The 19,414-nt window shown below is 43.6% G+C and overlaps 1 protein-coding gene and 1 long non-coding RNA gene across 4 annotated transcripts in view; one reads left to right on the plus strand and one right to left on the minus strand.

The window, feature by feature from the left end:
• The first annotated feature begins 4,493 nt into the window (after positions 1–4,493).
• Positions 4,494–19,414, plus strand: part of AFF1 (ALF transcription elongation factor 1) — a 66,878-nt gene continuing 51,957 nt past the window's right edge. For 2 of the 3 annotated variants that reach the window (XM_068187722.1, XM_068187723.1), the window contains exon 1: positions 5,136–5,206. In XM_068187722.1, coding sequence (XP_068043823.1) covers positions 5,151–5,206 — 56 coding nt within the window. In that variant the 5' untranslated portion in view covers positions 5,136–5,150. Of the gene's footprint in view, positions 4,634–5,135; positions 5,207–19,414 lie in introns of those variants that run through there. The other variant, XM_068187724.1, reaches the window with a different exon arrangement.
• On the minus strand, positions 10,363–13,887 carry LOC137472532 (uncharacterized). The gene is made up of 2 exons (XR_010998247.1): positions 12,280–13,887; positions 10,363–10,599 (listed from the first exon to the last, which is right to left on the minus strand). It is a non-coding gene; the product is annotated as an uncharacterized lncRNA (long non-coding RNA).

Consider the following 19,414-nt stretch of genomic DNA (forward strand, 5'->3'; position numbering starts at 1 on the left):
GACTTGCTGCTTTGGAAACTTGAAGATTTTTCATGTTTGCTTGCTTAACTTTCCCTTTTTCCCACTGTTGACTCCAAGAAAGCATTTTGGTTGGCCTTTTTGACTGTTGAAGCAAAGCTTGGGTGGCATGCATTGTGTATAATGCTGCTCTTTTGTAAAAGAGATGTTGAATATCTGCTTTTTCTCTTCTAGAGAAGCTGACCCTTCAGCTAAATTAAGCCTTCATAATGGAATTTACAAACATGCAGAACAGTGGCAATAACTAGGAATTAATTTGTTGAAATCTTGGTTTCCCAGGTGCTGTGACAAATGTCGAGATGATTTAAATGAAATAATCCCCCCCTCAATGCAAGAAGCATAATCACTGAGTGTAAGGAGGTTTAAATCTAACATGCTGTCTTTTACCAAAAAATTTATGCCTTTTCTAACTTGATTCTGTTGAGAAATTATCAGTGCTGAACACTGGGTCTCAGTGGGACCCTCATGCAGACATAGTGCTTAGGGTACAGTGCTTGCAGGAACAATTCTTTGGAAGTTTGGACAATGAGAGTTTTACACACATATAACTTGCAAAATTTATTATTCTGTCCCTGCCCAGTCCTCCCAAGGATAATTTTTATGCAGTTTCCATTTGTTTCTCATTTAGATCTTAACAGCTGCCAGTGTGCTCTACACTTATACCACCTGCTATCCCTCTCCAAAGTACATCTGACTTTTTTTTTTTTGGCAATACATCTGCAAGGAATGAACCTCAACTTATGAAAGTTCATAGGCGTTATGGAACAATTGAAGGCATTCTGAGTGATAAGTGAGTAATGCCAAGTAAGATGATGGAAATTGCTCCTGTTGACTGCCAAAAGCTGGTTGGGTGTTGCCTCTAGTACAGTCTGGTGCCTGCAAAAAGGTGGTTTCTTTTTAAAATCTGTTTTCTTCCATTTAGATATTGAAAGATTAAGGGATGTTTTCCTCTCTTCTTGGAAAAGTTTGATTCCTAACATCTGTAGAGCAATTACTTATATAACAGACTGTACCCAAGTTAGTCTTCTTTCTTAAAGTCAACATATCCTTTTGGTTGTATTCTTCCCTAGCCCTTTTTTCAGTGTTGTACTCGGTTGTTTCTTTCCTTTGCCCTGCAGCTCCTCTAACCTCACTGTAGCTGGGCAATGTGGGTTAGACCCAGTGAAGTGCAAGTGCTTTCCAGGATTTGCCCAGCAAGGATATGCTCCTGGCCGTCAGCTTTGGTTCTGGAAAGTGCTACGGTTAAGGAGGTGCAATAAAACAAGTCTACAGGGAAGTGCTTTGCTGAATCAGGGTCAACAGAGAGTTTTGCTGCCTCAGCCTTCTTCAGACTTGTCATTTCTCACAGCTCCATTTACCTTGTTGAACTGGTTTGTGTGTGTGCTGGCCTGGGTGGGTTTCTGAGTTTTGCTCACTTTCCAACTCAACTTTGGAGGCAGGAATTTGAGGATGAGATTAACAAACTCCTCCAAATATGTGGAACTCTTGAACCCTGTACATTATGGTTGTAGCCCTTCCTTTACAGCACCAACACACACATCTGTAGTGTGGCTGGCTCCTTGCCTACCAGTAGGGAAAGACACAAGAAAATCAAGCCCTTGGCAGGTTTGTGTGGGGTTTGGGATTGCCAGAACACAAGCATCTCTGCAGGTGTGCAGCCTCTGGCTCTCTGTAGAGGCAGCAGGGAGATGCAAGGCAGAAGGGCACTGACAGCCAGAGGGGCTCAGGGGTCAGGGATTGTTCTACCAGGCTGGGGCAGAAGAGCCTTTATGGAGCACGGTCCTTGCCTCCTGACCTGGTGCAGAAGTGCCCTTTGCAAATGAAAGGCCACCCACGGCTCCCTCAGACCGGGAAACACCATATCCACTGGACCCTTTTCACCTCCAAATGTGAAGGCAGCGGTAAGATGGATTTCTTGTCAACAGAGCTGGGAGAACACACGGTAATTAAAGGACAGCAGTGACTCTTGAAGAGTGAAGGTAAAGGGGTGTGTCTGTTTAACAACCTGATGCAGTGCAGTGCAATGAGGTGTTTTGAACAGCGTGGTAAGGGCATGAATTTGACCTATTTCTGTGTATAAACAAATAACATGTTTTACTCTACAGCAAATGTATTTCAGGAAAGCTTACTGACCATGTCTTTATTCTAATGATTTTACTATTGCTTGGTATGTGTTCCTTCTTCTTTGGTATTCCATTCTTGATTAATTGTTTCACAATGCCACAAGCTTCTGGCATTTGTCCCACAAACTTAATGAATTATCATACCTTTATTAGGATAATGTCATGTTCTTTTTTTTACTGGAGTTAAGGGATGCTGCATTCCCCTTCCTGAAGCAACACCTGGGTATGGCCAGCACTGTTAGTGGTGATCAAAGAGATACCCATCTTCCTTCTACAGGCCCTGCCGTAGATACTCTAGGTAATTTTTGTAGCAATGTATCGGTATCTGCACCTTATCTGGAAATTATGTTGCTTCATGCTTGAAACTTCTGTGTATTTTTTTTTCTGTTGAAATATCTGTCTGGTCAACATGTCCAGATACAGGTAGGTCTATAGGAAGGTGAGAGGGGACTTAAAAGAAACATAATGTACCCACAGCCTGTGCTTTACCACTGATGCGTGAGGTTGGTAGTCTGGCTTTTTCAGGAGCTCAGAATTAAGTAACAATGGCATCCAGGCCACCTGCACACCTTTATTTGCTTTTTTTTTTGGTTGGATTTGCATTTCTGTGAAGTGTTTAAATCACAAGCTTCATCACTGGAGAACTCTATTCTCATCCAGCATATAGGTAGATATGAATGGATCTTAAAATATTATATACAGCTTAAATACCATTTGGAATGATGATCACCTGTAGGAAAGCTTTCCTGATAGGTTTTTAAGACAGAGAGCTCAGTGGTGCATTTCTGAGCTTATGATGAGCTGAAGAGTACAAAGAGCTTATTTTATTGACTTGTTTTGTTTGCATTTTATTTAAGGGAGACATTTTCCTTCATTTCTAATACATCTTACAAAAACAATGTGAAAAAAGAGGACACTTGCACCCCTGATCAGTGAATAGAACCAGGTGAGAAAAGCTGATTTTGGAAATAAACATGAGGAAGGAGTCAACAGGTGACAGGACATATTCTGACAGAAAGCTTTCTTTGGAGAAACACTGATTTGTCAGATGTACAAGTGCTTTTGAAGGGGGGCAGGTAGAAAACTGATAGAAACTTTGGGTGAAAGCAAACAATTTTTTCTTCCTGGAGAAAGCTCAGCTGTTGTGGAAAATCTAGAGAATTTTTTTTCTATTATATTTTGTTCTGCCTGAAAGAGCTGATATGAATTTTATTTACTCTTCGAGGAGATACCTCATACTCAAGATTCCCATAAAGGTTATCTGGAATAGGAAAACAATCAAGTGCAAATCCTCCTCCTGGTATCTGCCAAGTATTTCGACACAAGCTGTGCTTTAAACCAGAAAAGTAGGAGGAACATAATGTTGTTGCAGTGTTGCTAGAAACCTTAGCCATACACAGTTGTGGAGAAAAGTTAAAGGGATCTTGGAAGAATGTTTTTTGCCTGCAGAATGCTTGGTTAATTCTTAGTTAAGAGCAGTTGCAGGAGTAGTTTGTTTCTATAATTGTGCCAAGAAACACCCAGAGCAAAGGACAGGTATTGCTGCTTTCCGAGTACATCAGCAAACCGCGGCCAGGACCAGAGCCCAGCAGAAGTTGCATAACCAGCTTCATCTTTCCCAAAGGTTCATAGCCTGCAATTCCAGCTCCGGCTTTAGCAGCGCGCTCAGCACTTCCTTTGCCGCATCTGTGCGGACACCTGGGATGCGTGTTCGTTGCGAAGGTTTTGAAACGCCCGAAATTTTGAAAAATTCGTGCCGTTTTATTCTGTATTTCTAAAACAAAAAACCTCCCCCGTACAGATAACGAGAATAATTTAAAAAAAAAATACCAAAAACCAAAAAAAACCCCTAAAGGAACCCCAAACAAAAGAGCAGCTAACTGAAGCAGACGCTGCAGGAGCACCCGCGGGACCGTGGCGGAGGGCAGGGGCCGGCTGCCGGAGCAGCCCCCGTCCGTGCCGCTCTCTCGGTTCGTGCCCTTTCGCCCCGCTCGCCGCAGGCAGCGCCTCAGGAGAGGTCCGGGCCGGGCACGGCCCTCCCGCCGCCCGCCCGGGCAGAGGCCGGGCCGTACCACGAGCGCTCGGCCGGGCAGGGGGAGGCGGGCGCGGGGCGGGCGCGGGGCCCGCTCCGCCGCAGGCCCCGCCGCCCCGGGCACCGCGGGGACACCCAGCGGGGCCGCGGCCCGGGCGGACGGCGGCACTCGGCCCCGCCTGCTGCAGGCCGAGCGGGGCCGTCCCCCGGGGCCGGGCGGGCACCCCTCCCTGCCGGCGGCCGGGGGAGGGCCGGGCGCCCGGATGTCGATCAAAATGAGCGAGCCCCAGCCCTGCGCCGGCCGCCCGGGCGGGGGGAGCCGCGGCGCGGCGGCACCGGGAGGCGGCCGGCACATGGGACGGCGGGCTTTGGCAGCGGGGTAGAGCTTGGACAGCTGCGGACGGAGCTCATGGATAGAGGACGTTTGGCAGGATAACCCCGCGATGGCTGCCCAGTCGAGGTACGGCACTAAATAACTTTGGTCGCGCCCGGTGCATCTCGCTTGGAGCTGGGTTTGTGATGCCCTGTCTCCGGCTCAGGCTCAGTTGGCTGTGGGGTTTCACCCCGAGCCCCCGGTAGGTTTTCTCCTTGTGTTTTGTTCATCGCTGTGCCTGCTCCCTCTTCCCAGCGTAAACTTTCTTCCAGCAGGAAAAACAAAGTCTTAATTTCTCCCCGTCAAATCTCTCCCAGTCCAAGAAGATAAAAGCTCCTTGAAACTGATTTCCTTCTCCCCCGTGGACTTGTCTGTTTAAAGGCTCTTTGAAATTGATTCTCTTCTCCCCTCCAGACTTGTCTCGCCTTTGCTTGTTTCTGTTCTCCTGTGAGCAGGTCTCTGTCATTGCTTACAGCACGGGTTTAAAAGGTGGGGAATGGCTCTGCTCGCCCGGGTTGCAGAGCTGGCTGTGCGCACGGGAAGCAGGTTGTTCTGCTGGATAGCTGCGAGGATAGGAAATGGTTGCGACAGAGAAGAGTAGGAAATGAGTTACTTAGTTGCCGTCAGTGAGCAAAATTCAGGCGAAAACACCGATCTTGAGTAAATACTTTTCAGCTGTGGTTTTAAAGAAGCAGTATTTTGCATGCTCTCGGGGGAGTTGGGGAGTGTCCTGCCTAAAGTAAATTTCACACTCAGCACGGGGGAGGCAGCTTTTCTTAAGCAGTAGTGCTTGATGGAGCGGTGCTATTTAAAGTACCCGTTAAATGCCTTTTAGCGTTTACGATGCCTTCATGGCCATTTCAGAAATGCCAAAGAGAGAAATTCCATTTTGCTCTCTAGTCCCACACCAGACAGCCACCCTGCTCCTCTTTAGTGTAGGCAGGAAAAAAAAATTAAAATGGTGGTGTATCCTACACATAAGTTTGGCACTCACGGTGCATGTTCACAGTGGTGCTTTTCTGCAGGTTTGAAGCCAAGACCTGGCTTTAAATTACAAACTGGAGAAGGACAGAGCCCTGCGGTTTGGGGAAGAAGCAGGGGAAGATTGATTGCTTGGTTAACAGCTGAGCTCTTCTCCAGCTTCCATGGCCTACTCTCCCAATACTGGGAGTATTATACATATTATACATAAAGACTTCTTAACAAAAAGGTAAAGATTGAGTTTCTAGCATATTTTTTTTTTCGTTTGTATCATCCCTTTGCCTGATTTACTGGCCTGCATTATCAGCGTTGCTGTAATAGGACCGCATGCTGGATGCAGCATAAATCCTAGGGATGCTAGCTGGCCCTGGAGCTTGGCTTAGCTCCAAGGCCAGGGACATGCCTGATGTCTCAGAGGTCGCACAACCATTCTGCTGGGCGGCAGGAGGCTACGTGGGAGCTGGGTCCCAGAAGTAGCCCCCAGCTTCAGCCAGCTGAAAGAAAGGGCAGAGAGGCCCTGGGGCCAGTGAGCCACATCCCTGACCCCTAAGGTGAATGGCGCAGAGAATCAAGTGTTACACGCTGAGTAGCTCAGACTGAAGGGAGGAAAATGGTCCAAGGCCTGGGGCCATGAGGCTCAATTCTGCAGGGCAGGTGGAAGGACGGTGCCCAACACCTCCCATTTGACTCAGACATGGGGACAAGACATGCACCTGCCGTTCTGTGCCCTCCTTCCTTCTCCATCCTGTGTGTTGGCTTTTGCTTTTGGATGCTTTTTGCTTTGGATGCTGTGAGGTGGTCAAGCTGTAAAACTGTCAGAGCATTTCAGCACAGCGAGTACAGAGGTTACTCTGTATGCCTGAAGATAAGTGTTAGGATCTCTGATTATTGCTTGTTTTAAGACATTTAAAGAGAGTAGGAGTGCATATGAGCAGCAGAAATGAGTCTGTAGGAGAGAGGTTGCATTTGCCAGAAAGCCTGTGATGTTTCAGTGGCATAGATCTGCAGGGGTATATTTTTAAAAATATTTTTTTTAATTGTGTTTTGTGGGTGTGTAGAAGCTTTTATTCAATAGTAAAGGATTAATTAATGTTCATAATAAATAATTAGAACTCTACTGCATGGGACTGAGAAAGCCACATGTCTCCAGAATTCATTTTGCCAAAAGATGTTAGAGGGTTTACTCTGCAAGGTAGCTGACAAAAGAAATGGGTGAGCTTTCTGTGTTTATTTGTGTTTTGTAAAAAATACAGGCAATTTTTGCAAGCTCAGTAAATTACTGATGAGGTGGTGTGATACTGAGCTCAGTAGTGGTTTGTGTATCACTCTGTACAAGGCCTTCAGGCACTCCTCCATCTGCTCACGTTTTCTATTTCTCACATGCCGTTTGCTTTAGCTAGTGAAAGTGATGTGACATAGGGGAGGATGCTTGTTTGGAAACAAGAAAATCCAGCATCCTTTCTTCAACTTCAGTACTGTGATCCTCAGCAGCTCACCTGGCATTTGGGCTTCACAGTTTTGAAGGGTGGAAGGGTAGGGAAAACAAGGTGATGAAACCTACCTGTTGCTGCTCCTTAGCATTTTAAAAACTGTAGTGGTGATAACTGAGGAACTGATGTGCTAATGGATGCCACAGCATTCTTTAAAATCGTGATCTTAAGAAATGCTTGCAGGGCGAGTTGGGCATGGTTTGGTTTCAGCTGTTTGAGAATGAGCAGCTTCTCCCATTAGCTGCTGCAAGTAGCTTACATCTGGAGCTATTAGGTGGAGAAAGCATCCTCCAGTTAGTGTTTCTTTGTGTATAATGTGGGGTTTTTTTAAGTTGCTCGCTGAGCTGAGCCGTAGGTTTGCAGCTGTAGCTTTCTATGTGCTTGCTTCTGGAGTGCACAGATGATCTGATGCCTGTGGTGTCCCCAGGCAACAGGGCTTGTGTCAGGTTTTTATGATATATTCAGGAACTTGTGAGCAGAAGCAGAACTGATCTGAATAAGGACAAATGTAGTTTCTTGTCGTCTGTGGTGTGATGTTCATCATGTGCCATTCAGCTGCTCTGGGAATACGGCAGGACCTCAGGGAGGAGTGTGGAACAGACTGACAGAACCCATCTCATTTCTGCTTCTTTCTTCATTAAAATATCTGCTCTGCTGCAGCAATTGCAAGCTGAGGATCTTTAGATTAATATCTGCCTTTTTTTTTTTTTTTAAGATGCAGGCTGCTTTTCTCAGGCTGCTTGAGGTCATTTTAAATTGTCTGTAGATGCTGTCAGTTACACTTATTTACAGTAAGATGATAAACAAAATACTTTGTTGCCTTGGATGCTAAGAATTTTGGGTTGTCTTATATATAACTTGCTTTTCAGTGTGGTTGTGGTTAGCATCATTTCTGGTGTGCAGAACGAATGCATTTTCCAAATCTTTGTACATAGGTGAATAGAGTACATAGAGCAACATGAAACCTGAGTGTTGTACTGTTATCCCTGCTGGGCTCATACTGCTCTTTCTCCGGAGTCAACCCTGCAGGGAAGGGTAATGATGGACAGCAGCCTGGGAAACCCTCTTTTTCCACCCCCTAACGCCAAGTTGAACCAGCTAAACCCAGAAGAGTCTTGAGAGGAGACTGTACTACCCGTTCTGGTAGAAAAAGGGTGATGCTTTGCAGAAATAAAATGTAGCTTTATCTATATTTAAAACACAGTAAATTCTGAAGGGAGTATACTGAGGCTTTTCCCTGAGGAGAAGCTACGTTGAATGATGCAGCTTTAGTTCATTCTGTGTCATTTCACAGCTTTCCAGACCAGGTGTAAAAAGACTTCTCATAACTTGTTTGTTTCATGGGTCCTGTAGATACAGGCAAATGCCAGTATTGGTGATGCTGGATTCCAGTCAGCTGATGAAGGTCAAGAAAGGTTGAAACAATATCTAGTTGGACTTTACTTGTCTATTGAAAGCTAAAACATCCCATGAAACCCTGTTGATTTTGCTTGCTACTAGCACTGCCTAGAAATACAAGCCTGTTTTTTCCAGAACCAGATGTGTGGATGCTCTATGGCATGTTTTGTGGGCTGCTGGGGATTTTCAGTTTGCAGTTGCTTATTGCCTCGACCTTCTGAGCGTGGAGCTGCTCTGAGGCAGACCTGCAGCTGAAATGCTCACACACAGAAGACAGGGTTGCTCACACCGAAGTGGATTTTTCAGGTTGGTTTGGTTTTTTTAGCAGTGGATATTCCAATTTGCAATAGGCCATTGAAAACTTTGAAGTACATTTGTCATGGCATACTTGGGCTGGTATACAAGGGAATGTTTCCTTAGGTCATGTAATTTTCCTGTGTCTGAATCTGTGTTATAAAGAGAGGCCTTTTCTCACAGCTTTTTATGAGAAAATAATTTGCTAGTGCAACTGCAAGATGCAGCATGAAGAGCAGGAAACAAGATTTTAATGAGGTAGATAAATTCTGCTCAGCACTTTTCTTCTGAGAGGAGCCATAATGAACAATGCATGAAGCTTTTAAATGCCTTTAAAATGTAATAGAAAAGGTGTCTCCTTAAAGTTATGTGGGAGCGCTGCAATGACAATATTTTCCATGAGATAGAGGGCAGTGAATTGAGGAAGAGTTCTCCACAGAGTGCAGGTTGTCATCCTACGGCCTGGGTTTGGTGCTGGGTGGTTGGGAGTACAGAGGCTGGTTTGCTTACCTGACATGGCAAAAGAGTTACTGTAGAGATGCACGAGCCTCAAAAAAAAAGAGAAAGTACTTTTTCTGTTCAGTCTTGAACACAGCCTAGAGAATTTTTTTTTCTCTGTGGTATGTTATAGTGGAAAATGTACTGGCTATTTTATGTTTTGCAGTTTTGGCTGCTGCATTTCATCTGTGTCCGTGATAAAAAAGAGAAGAGTATGGGACTGGCTGGGGCTATTATCACTCCCAAATGAGGTGTTACCATAGTAGATTAAGATAGAGCTGCCTCTCCAGCAGAATGCTTTTGTGAGGAGCAGACAAGAGCTGCTTCGTGTGCTAGAAGATTTTCCACAGTTGCCTATTCGTAGACAATTCAGGAAAGAGAAGCTGGATTCTAGATCAGTACAGTCAAGCAGCTGTGGAAAGTGGTGGGAGGTAGAATTCTTGTAGCCCATCTTCCCTCTCAGCTGTGGTGGCTGCTGTGTGCAGAGCCAGCCCCCAGCTCAGCTCTTTTGCTGCTGAGGTGCAGAAGTTGTTGATCACCTTATTGAACTGCATGGCTTTTTAAAGAGTGCATTTCTTTTGCTGCCTTTTTCTTGTATAGGAAGGGGGAGGTGGCAAATGGGGAGAAAGAGCAGGTGTGTGGGCACAAAACTGCATTTTAGAAGTTGCTCTGTTCCTGTTAATGCTTCAGGATTGTCAAGCTGAGGTATCTAGGCACACTTGATTAGGCAACCTTTGTCACAAATGTTTCAGGAAGATGTTTGTCTTCTGGATTTGTTTAGGCTTAGATATTGTTTGTAGAATTCTCATTTTCAGTTGTTCTGAGTATTTATTGTACTAGCAACCTAAAGTTTTCCTTTACTGTTGTTTTTGCAATGTTACCATCAGGTTAAGAGAAAATAATGTCCCTGCTGTAATTTTTAGAGAAAGTTCAACAAGCAAATTGTTAATGGTTAACCTCAGAGACAGCAGTAAAACTCATTTTCAGAACTGTGAGAACTGTGGGTTTCATTTTTGTACTTGCAAATAAAAAAAGGAGTAACAAAAACCAAACACAAAAACTCATTAAAAAATAACAAACAACAAAAACACCTCTATCAGCAGTTCAACCAGAACATGAGTAAGAAGTATTTTAAAAAGTAACAAAAGAGGAAACTCTCAAGCATATGGTAGTATTTTTATTCCATACATCTTTGCTTCTTAGAATGCCATATAGCGTATAAGCTGTAAGCAGCAAGTGATGTATTCAGCAGGGTATGATCAGCTCCTTCATGGCACGGTGTTTAGCAGGTGGTGTTTGCATGTGAGGTGTGTGAGAAGCTCCAGTGCACGTGCCTCCTCCCTGAGCTGAGCTGTGGTCACTGCATTTTGAAATACAGGTGTCTGCTTGCATCTGAAATGGAAAGGAATTATTAGAATGTGGGGCAGTAAAGGGATATTTACATCTCTGGAGAATTGGAGACATGATAAGAAATTGCTTTTGGGTTTTTTGTTCTTCTGCAGTTTGCAAGGTTTTGCTTAAAAAGATATTACTGGCATAATTATCTTTTCAAGCACAGCTCAGAAAGTCTCCCTCGCAACTGGTATGCAGCTATTTCTCAATACTCCTCTCCCTCCCATAGGCTATTTTGGAAAAATCATCCTAATCTGAAGGCAGGGAATATACTGGCAATTTAGAAGTGCTTTGGTGACATGCTTCTCTTTTCCCTGTCCCCACAGCCCTCGGCAGAACAAGCTGTTCTAGGAAAAGTTGTTTTCCTGATGTCAGTAAACCTGTGGCTCTGCTGAGAACAGGCTGTCAGTCTAGAGACCTATTTCTTCATAGCTTTACTAAAATAACATGTGCTAACAGAAAGAGAGCCTGGTCTGTCCCTCTGTGCTGCAGAGCAGGGACCTTTGCTTGGATTTTTAGAAGACTCCCTTAGAATTGCCACTACCTGGAAGCTGCCATGTCTGTCTGTCTGTCACTGCAGGCCTTTTTTACTGTGAAAAGTGCTGGCACAGCTAAAAGGCAACAAATGCACTGCAGAGGTGAGATAACTGTGTTGGCCCAAGTGTGAGCTCTGTGATACTGGTGAAGAAGACTGCTTTTTCTGACACATGGCTTCTGGGAGGATGGCTATGGGATGGTGGGTGCAAGCTGTGTTAGCCAAAGAGCTCTTTTGGACCACTGTGCCTTCCTTCTTTGCTGAGACCCTGCAGCTCCCTTGCAGCAGAGTGGTCAGCTTTATCCAGCAGTTAACTTTTAATTGGTCATTGGTTTGATTTTTGGGTTTCCGATTTAACGCATGATATTCTGTAACTTTCATTCTGGAAGCAAGATGAACAAGTGCCTTAATATTTAAAGGGAATGTGATCACTTTGCTGAGGTTTTGGAACACTGTAGGTGATCTTTATCTGTTTGCAAACCCCTATCCATTTTACATGGACTCACAGCAAACTAATAATAGGCTGTCTTTGCTTAGCTGGGTTTGTGGTCCTCTGTAGAGGGAATGCCTGGTTCTGTGTAATACATTACAGGGGTAAAAAAACTATTAGTCCTAGAGCATAAGAAAATTCTCTGTAACCACCCATACTGGGGAGAGAGAAAAACAGGTAAAATCATGTGCTGTTCTTTGAGAAGGTCTAATCTGCTTTTAGTAATAATGAGTAATAATGAGATCTGTTATTCAGAGACCTGGGGTACTTCTACCATTGCAGAAGTTGACTTGTACAATGAGGAATTGAGAAAAATAGACCTAAATAACTTCCTAAATTGGCTGGGAAAATTCAGTAACTCAATGTTTTACATATGAAAAAAGGCTTGGTCATTTAATGAATTATGTGGCACAAAGCCTTGCCTTGCAGCTCCCTATTTATTTGTAATAAAAATGAAGAGTTTAGCCAAGGATGGAAGAAGTAAAAACATTAGCAGCTTCAGTCTAGAATTTCCCTCTGAAGATGCCTTTAACTATTTGCTGTTGTCCTTCTTCCTTCCAAACCAGTTCCAAACTCTTAGTGGGCAGGTGGGATGACTTCAGCCTTGGTTTTGGTTCCAAGTGAGTCAACCCCAAAGTGGAGTTTCTGTACTTACCTGAGCATGTCACTGATGAGTATTGCTGTTGTTAGGTGCCATGGTGCACTGACAGTGCAGCTCTTTACTGTGGAGTAAAACAGATGGATGAAATTGCCAGTCTGCAGAAATTGATAACATTAAAACTTGGCTCCCAAAATGATTCTTCCATTACTTAAACATGTGAATCAGTCTGGTTCTTAATGATTTGGAAAGGGTGTTTTCTTTCCAAGTCAGTTAAGTAAACTGGATGAGCTGACCGACAGTAAATAGGTTTCTCTCATTACACATCCCTTTTTCCTGCATGTTTGGAGGGACAAACAGAACTTATGTGCAGGGAACCTATTGCTGTTTCTTCCTCTTGCAATATAGACAACTGATGTAGTGTAGCACTGTGTTTCACAGCTAGAACCTCCTGTCTGTAATTCTTGAATAAATGAAAGCAGTTTGTAATTATTGCACAATCTGGTAATTGCAACCAAAACCTTCTTGGGATCTGGTTTGGCAACTGTATTGGTGTATGTTGATGTTGTTTTGCTATTTGAACCACTTGTGAGAGAATTTATTGTGAAAACTGAGAATCTGTGCATATTAAGCAAACGCCACCAAAACACCCTAAATCAAAGAAAACTGTAACCGTACACATACACACAACCTCCCATCCTGTAGTACTTTAAAGCCAGATGCAGTCTGGGTTAATTTTTAAATCTAATGAACATTTAGTTGACATTCTGTCCTTTAGGCTGAATATTGGCCGAATGCAGTGGTTTCAGTTCTTAGCTAAAACTGACTTTGGTATCTGTGCTGTACTTAGTTATAAAGAGACATGTATAGAGCTCACGGTGTCTCAGCCAAGGGTGCTGTGTTCAGTACTGTTTCCACTCAGCTCCCTTAACAGTGCTTATTCCTGTAACTTTCTGATTTGGCCATAATTTGTGCCAGCCAAAGCAGGAGAAAAGGTCCTATTTTCAACTACAGCAGGAGGAAACATCGGAATCATGTTTGAAAATATTCCCCCTGTCCCCATGAAAAAGTCAGATGGAAATGCCATATAAAAGAAGGTATTGTGAAGAAAACACTCTTCTGTGTCCCAACCCCATCTTCTGGGTAATTTTGTCTTCACTTCCCTGTTCCTTTGTTCATCGATTAAATATCAAGTTAATGGTTTCCTCATGTAAAAATTGCTTCCTTGAAAATGGGCCATCTCCTCCCTCACAGCCTAATGATGGAAAAGTACAGATGATATTGATATAAGCTGTGTTTACTTTAATGTAACAACTTGAAAGGCTGTTTGTGTACAGTAATCTGCCAAATGAATAATGGTTTGGTTTTACTTGTTCAATATTTCTTTCTTTCCCCTAGAGAGGGGAGGTTTGAACAACCAGTAGCAGTTGCTGGGGTTAATAAGATGCATTTAAAAGGTCTTTAATTAAGCCATGCAGTTTTCTTAGAAGGCCCTTGAACTATTCTTTCACCCCTTCCTCTTCTGTTTCACGTGGGTGAGTGCAAATACGATGGGAGTGCAAGGGAGGTGCAGGCACTGACTAGATACAGATCTAGGATCCTGCTTACACACAGCAGAGTCTCAATGGAAAGTAGGAAACCAGAGGAGGATTGAAATGGTTTGTGTGAGTTCAGCTGGCTAAGGGTGTGCTGAAAGCTGAGGCAGTGGTGAGAATTGACATGCCAGGGTGAACACACAAGGTGTTGTTACAGCTGCTGCTCCAAATTTTATTGGTTCCTCTGGGTTTTTCTATGCTGTCCTCATTTGGGGCCAAATAGTAGCCTTCAGCTTGTACACTGGGTTCCAGATGGTCTACCATTTCCATATCTTTTGAGAAACTTCAACTGTGTATTATAAAGCAATATTGTACTTTAGTGGAAAGAGGAATTTATGCCAATATCTAATTTTCTGGCTTCCTTTGGCTTTTAAGTTTTCAAGTCCACTTCAAAAGGGTGTTCCTGGTAAAGAGCTCTGCTTGAGCTTGTGCTCAAAAGGAATTCTTGACCTGGAGCTTTTACACAGAGAATGGATTTGGATGTGTATAAGCAAGTGCTCAAAATGGATTCCTGATTCACAGCTTGAAACTGAGGAGTGACAGAAAAAGAATTGTAGAAACTGGAGGAATACTAACCTTACAATTTCCTGTGTTCTTTCTCTGTTGTATGCATTACTACAAACACCACATTTCTAAGCAGGGCTGTTAAGTGAAAAAATGGGGAGTTAAGACACAATTTGCTAGTTGGGAAGGATTCTAAGAGCTGTTCTGAGGATTAATGGAAGTTTCAAGAAGAATAGAAAAATGCATAAATAGTGAGACTCTTTCCTTACTCCCTTTTTTCAAGTGGCTTCCAGAAATACTTACCGCAAGTTTTGCTTTGCAGAATTTTACTCTTTTGCAACCCGTGTTTAGTCACTGTGGTAACCAAGAAATTGGGCAAGATGGCAAAGTTACTGAATGTGTTAAAAGGTATGTGTGGAGAATGTCATCCTGTGGTTCCAAATTACTATGATCAAATTGCATTTTCTTGAAAATACCTAGCTTTCTACAGATGGCTTGGCTGGATGTTACTTGGGTTATGTGAGGTGTTAGCTGCTGTTGCGGGTGCTATTCATTCTGTTTGTTGATGTTTTATTAATAAATTTTGAGGCCAGTGAGAGAGTGCACAGAGATGAAACAATCCTGAGTCAGTGCATCCCTGTGATGATGCAGGAAGCTGTCTGCTTGGACACAGGTTGTTCAAGGGGCTTTCTGTGCTTGGCACTGAGTGTAGCTCTGGGCAGACAGTCAGGGGGTGAGGAAAAGTCCAGCAGCCTGCATGTAAGAATGTAAAACCTTCTCCAAGAGCTCGGTGCAGTGGTTCCTGTAGGGCATCTGCTCTGTCCCTCGGTGAGCAGAGCACAGACCTCCTGCCTCATCCTGAGGGCAGGGAGTGACTGTTGTTGGGAACACATGCGTGAGGAGGGCAGGGATGAGGAACCCCGGGGAGAGGCAGGGCTGATTCATTCTCCTTCCAAGTCTGTTGCCACCATGGTGTTGAGGACAGGAACTCATTGGCTGTTGCCATGAAAATACTCGTAAGGGCAGACGCTTGGAAGGGAGTTATCAGAGAAGGTAATGTATTCCCTGGAAGGTGCCCTGAGTCACCACTGAGTGGACAGAATGCTGGATGCATCTGGTGAAACTCCTAGTGTGTATTTCTGTGGCACTTTGGTGTGATTTTCCAGCCTTGGTCACAAGCCTGGTGTGAAATCACCACAGTGGTTGCCTGGGCAGATGTGATTTCCTTTGGCTGTCAGGTTTCGCTCCTTGAAGAGGTGGTCAGTTTTTATGGAAGTAGAACTTCCTAGACATTTTTTGCTCTGCTCTTACAGCAGAGAAGATGATCACAAGAAATGATGCTGTTTTTACAGAGGAATGCATCCACTCACAGGTGTCCAGCCCGGGACTCTTCCCCAGTTCCACCCAATCTCTTGGCAGCAGTCACTCCCTGGATTGCTTATGCCACATTGGCCCATCTGCATTTGTGCTGCCTGTCCTGTCCCTGGTTTTGGGATTTTGTCGAAGAGGAGGGTCTCTGTGGACCCATGAGCACTTTCTGCCCATCCTGGGCTGCTTCACTGGGCTCTGCCTGACTGGCATCAGCTGATGAGGCTCCTGCTGTTGCATGAAGTTGTTTGCTCAATTGTTTAACAAAGTGCTTTTAATGGAAACATAAAACCGGATAGAAATACAAAGCCTAATGGAATAATCTCTTAATTGCAGTGCTGTAAATGACTATTCAGCACATGATTACTGTACTTCCAGGGGGAACAGCAAGGAGGAAAGAATATTGAATGAAAGACACTAAACACTTCAGCTGCTAAGAATGATGATTTATTGCCAATCTGAGCATCGGGCTAAGCAAGGCAAATAAACTGACAATAGTAAGTGCTTTTGGAGTTAGAAGTTGCCTCATTCAGGGTATTCACTGTGTGCAACATGTAAATTCTACCAGGATAAAAGCACAAAGAATGATTAATTAATTGTGGTGAGATACTCATGCGTGCAATGTCCTTAGGCAACCCAGAAAAAGTATTAATCAGCACATTGCCCAATTATTGATAGATAACTCCTGGTATGTAGTAGTTTGCTATTTCAGCTAGAAAACACATTGTCCCTCTGCCTCCCTGCAAAAATCATGGGGTTTGCTGTGTTACGTGGCTCACAAAAAATACCTCATGTTTTTAAGCAGCCAAGGAGATGTGCTCAGAGGCACATTGACATCATTTTTTGGGAATTGCTTCAAGCCTTTCGAGATACATCAGTCCTTAGAGAAACTATGTCCATCCTTCAGATATCTCACCTAGGTTAGGAGGCAGCAGGTGAAACAGCTATTAGCTGGGTATTGAGCTGGCTGTTGATTTGGTGCACAGCTGTGTGCTCTCCAGAATAGGCCATGGTTAGCAGGGAGCATGTTATCCAGGAGCACTCAGGTGCTGTTCAGGGAGGCGAGGTAAGTGCTTTGGAATCGGCCTTGCTGGTTTCCACTCCCCTTTCCCAAGATGTATTTCCTGGATTCCCGGTGCTGCCTTAGGCAAGGATGCCTGACTTCAGCTGCCTGCAGAAGCCCCTGTGCTGCTCAAGCCTTTCTTGGCACGTCTGGGACGTGCCCGGTGCCTGCTGGGCTCTGCCAGGCGCACACAGATGCAGACCCAGCACCAGGCTTGCAGCAGGCAGCTCAGAGGTTTCCAGTGTTTGCAGTGGCCTCGGCACTGCCAAAGCCGTGCTGCTGTCCCGTGGGAACGGGAGCTGGCTGTTGCTTTTGGTGTGAGCCAGAGGGTGATGTTCCCACTGCCTGCACGCAAGTGTGGCTAATGACGGTGGAGCTGAGCACTTGCTGGTTTCTCAGCCTGCTTCCAGTTCCAGGGGAAAATAGGTGCTTTCTAAACAGAGGTGCAGATGAAGTGGTGAAAATGTGGCTTGTGTTTGTTTTGGTTTGGGTTTCTTTTTTTAATTGTTGTTGTTTTGGTTTTTTGGTTTTTAGTTGGAAAATCAGAAAGATGTTGAATAATTGTGTACAGAATTGAAGTGGGAAAGTATTTGTATCCAGTTTATTATTATTCTTTAAAGGGATAGCTTTTTGTAGTTGCTAAAAGTAACAGTTTATGTAAACATTCTTAAAAAGCAGGAAAAAAGAAATATAAGATACTTCAGAGTGTATTTTGGAGGGGTATATGCTTTGCAGTGTACATTAGGCATGCATCAGTACCTGCCTAATGCACCCTGTCATGGATTATTGCTCTTGCTTAGATTGAACACTTGCCAAGTTCTTTCAGAATGACAATGAGATGCTTTGTTCAGGCTGATGATTCGATTGCAGTTTGAAACTCCAGCACAGAAAGGTAGTCGGCTACAGAGCATGTGCACCTTTTAATAAAATGGAAAAACAGATACAAACCATAGGAAAGTTAGCAGGCCCTTCTGTGTGTAGATGAAAAAAAATAGAAAATACTTCTGGAATAATTAGAATCTGGCAGAGAATGCAGGAAAGGTTTTTAAATAGGCTTTTCAGCATATAAACAGATCTTTTCAACAAACATTGCTAATCTCGTTATGCTTCTACGTAGTCCTTGCTATGCAGATAAGACTTGTCCAACCTGTTACTTGGTACATGCTGTTATGTAAGTGAAAAACTCAAAAGGATAGGATACCTTCCTTTCATGCATGATGTGTTGCTGCTAATTCCTATGAAAGTATGGAAGAATTAATCTTTCATATTTTTAACTTTTTAACTTTTCTTATTCTCAATTTAGTTACACTACTATCCTGTTCTTAGCATGTTAGATTTGATTTACTCAATTGTTTGGGAAGGATTTACAGTAAGAATGTTTCACAAGAAATGTTATGAAGATGCTCTTATGTTTAATAGGTTGCAGGGAATTAAAGATTCAGGAGGCAGAGTTTCACATATCCGTATTTCTGAGACAGTTTCAAATGCTCATATTTGCAGGTTTTGCTTTTGATATGCCTCACAGCAAATTAAACCACTGATAGCATTTGATGTGGAGTTAACAACTCTTTGAACAACTTCAGGTTTGCAATTGGGAAAGGAGCAGATTCTCAGACTGATGTTACATTTTACATGCTGGGCTTTGAGCTGCATTGAGCTGTCAGCTCCAGGAGCCTGTGTTAGCCCTCAGCTGGGATGGTTGCAGGGGGAAGAAAGGAAGATCCTTCGGACTGTGCAGGAAATCTGAGGTGAAAAGCTCTTGGGCTCGGCAGAGGTCTCACTGCCAGCCCTTTCAAGCTGTCTGACAGCATTTACAACAAGCTGGACAAAGTCAGGTCTTTAAGAAATGGGAGTTTCGGGATGGCTGAAGGGAACCAAGCTAAGCTGAGCTGTGTGTGAAGTGAGAATGTGGCAGTACGTGTATGTTGTGGCACCTGTGGACCACATGGCAGAGTGACTGATGGAATAGGAGCTTCTTGTCAGAGCATGGACAAGGTCAGCTGATAGCAGGCTCCTGGGGAAAAATCAGTGACATATTCACTTGGCCAGATGTGCAGGGATGGTAGCTGTGTGAGAAGTGTTCTATGAGAAAGGATTTAAAATGCACACCCATGAAGCATCTGCTCACTAAACATTTCAGGTTTTCTTCTACAAACTGTGTATCTTGTTGAAATTATTTTTTTACTGGGGCGGAGAATAGTAATGTTGGGGTTTTTTTAGTGGCATTTAGGAAATTCTATAAAATCAATGAACAAAAGGCATGTCAACTTTAATAATTTTAATGTAGTCCTAAAACAGAAAATTTACTGCATTTGACTTCCTGCACATGTAGTAAGCATTTCAGTATCCTCTCAAAGAAATAAGGTAGTAAAATAGATTGTAAGGTTTGGATCTTTGATTTAACTTGCAAAATTATTTCACATGGAAAATTAAACATTAGTTTTCTGAAACCTAACAGCTGATATCACCTGGATTGTTATTTTTCTTTTTTAACATTGCTGTAACTTGCTTTTTATCTTAAGGCCTTTTAACTGAGAGTTTTTCCAAAGGCTTATCATTTTTATGATGATGCTGGAGAAACTGTAACTGGGTTGGAGAGGACCATTGGGCTTTGCTTGACTGAGTACTTCTGTGCTACATGAGGAATAAAATACTTGGATAT

Source organism: Anomalospiza imberbis, chromosome 4, assembly GCF_031753505.1.
Source record: "Anomalospiza imberbis isolate Cuckoo-Finch-1a 21T00152 chromosome 4, ASM3175350v1, whole genome shotgun sequence".
Classification (NCBI taxonomy): domain Eukaryota; kingdom Metazoa; phylum Chordata; class Aves; order Passeriformes; family Viduidae; genus Anomalospiza; species Anomalospiza imberbis.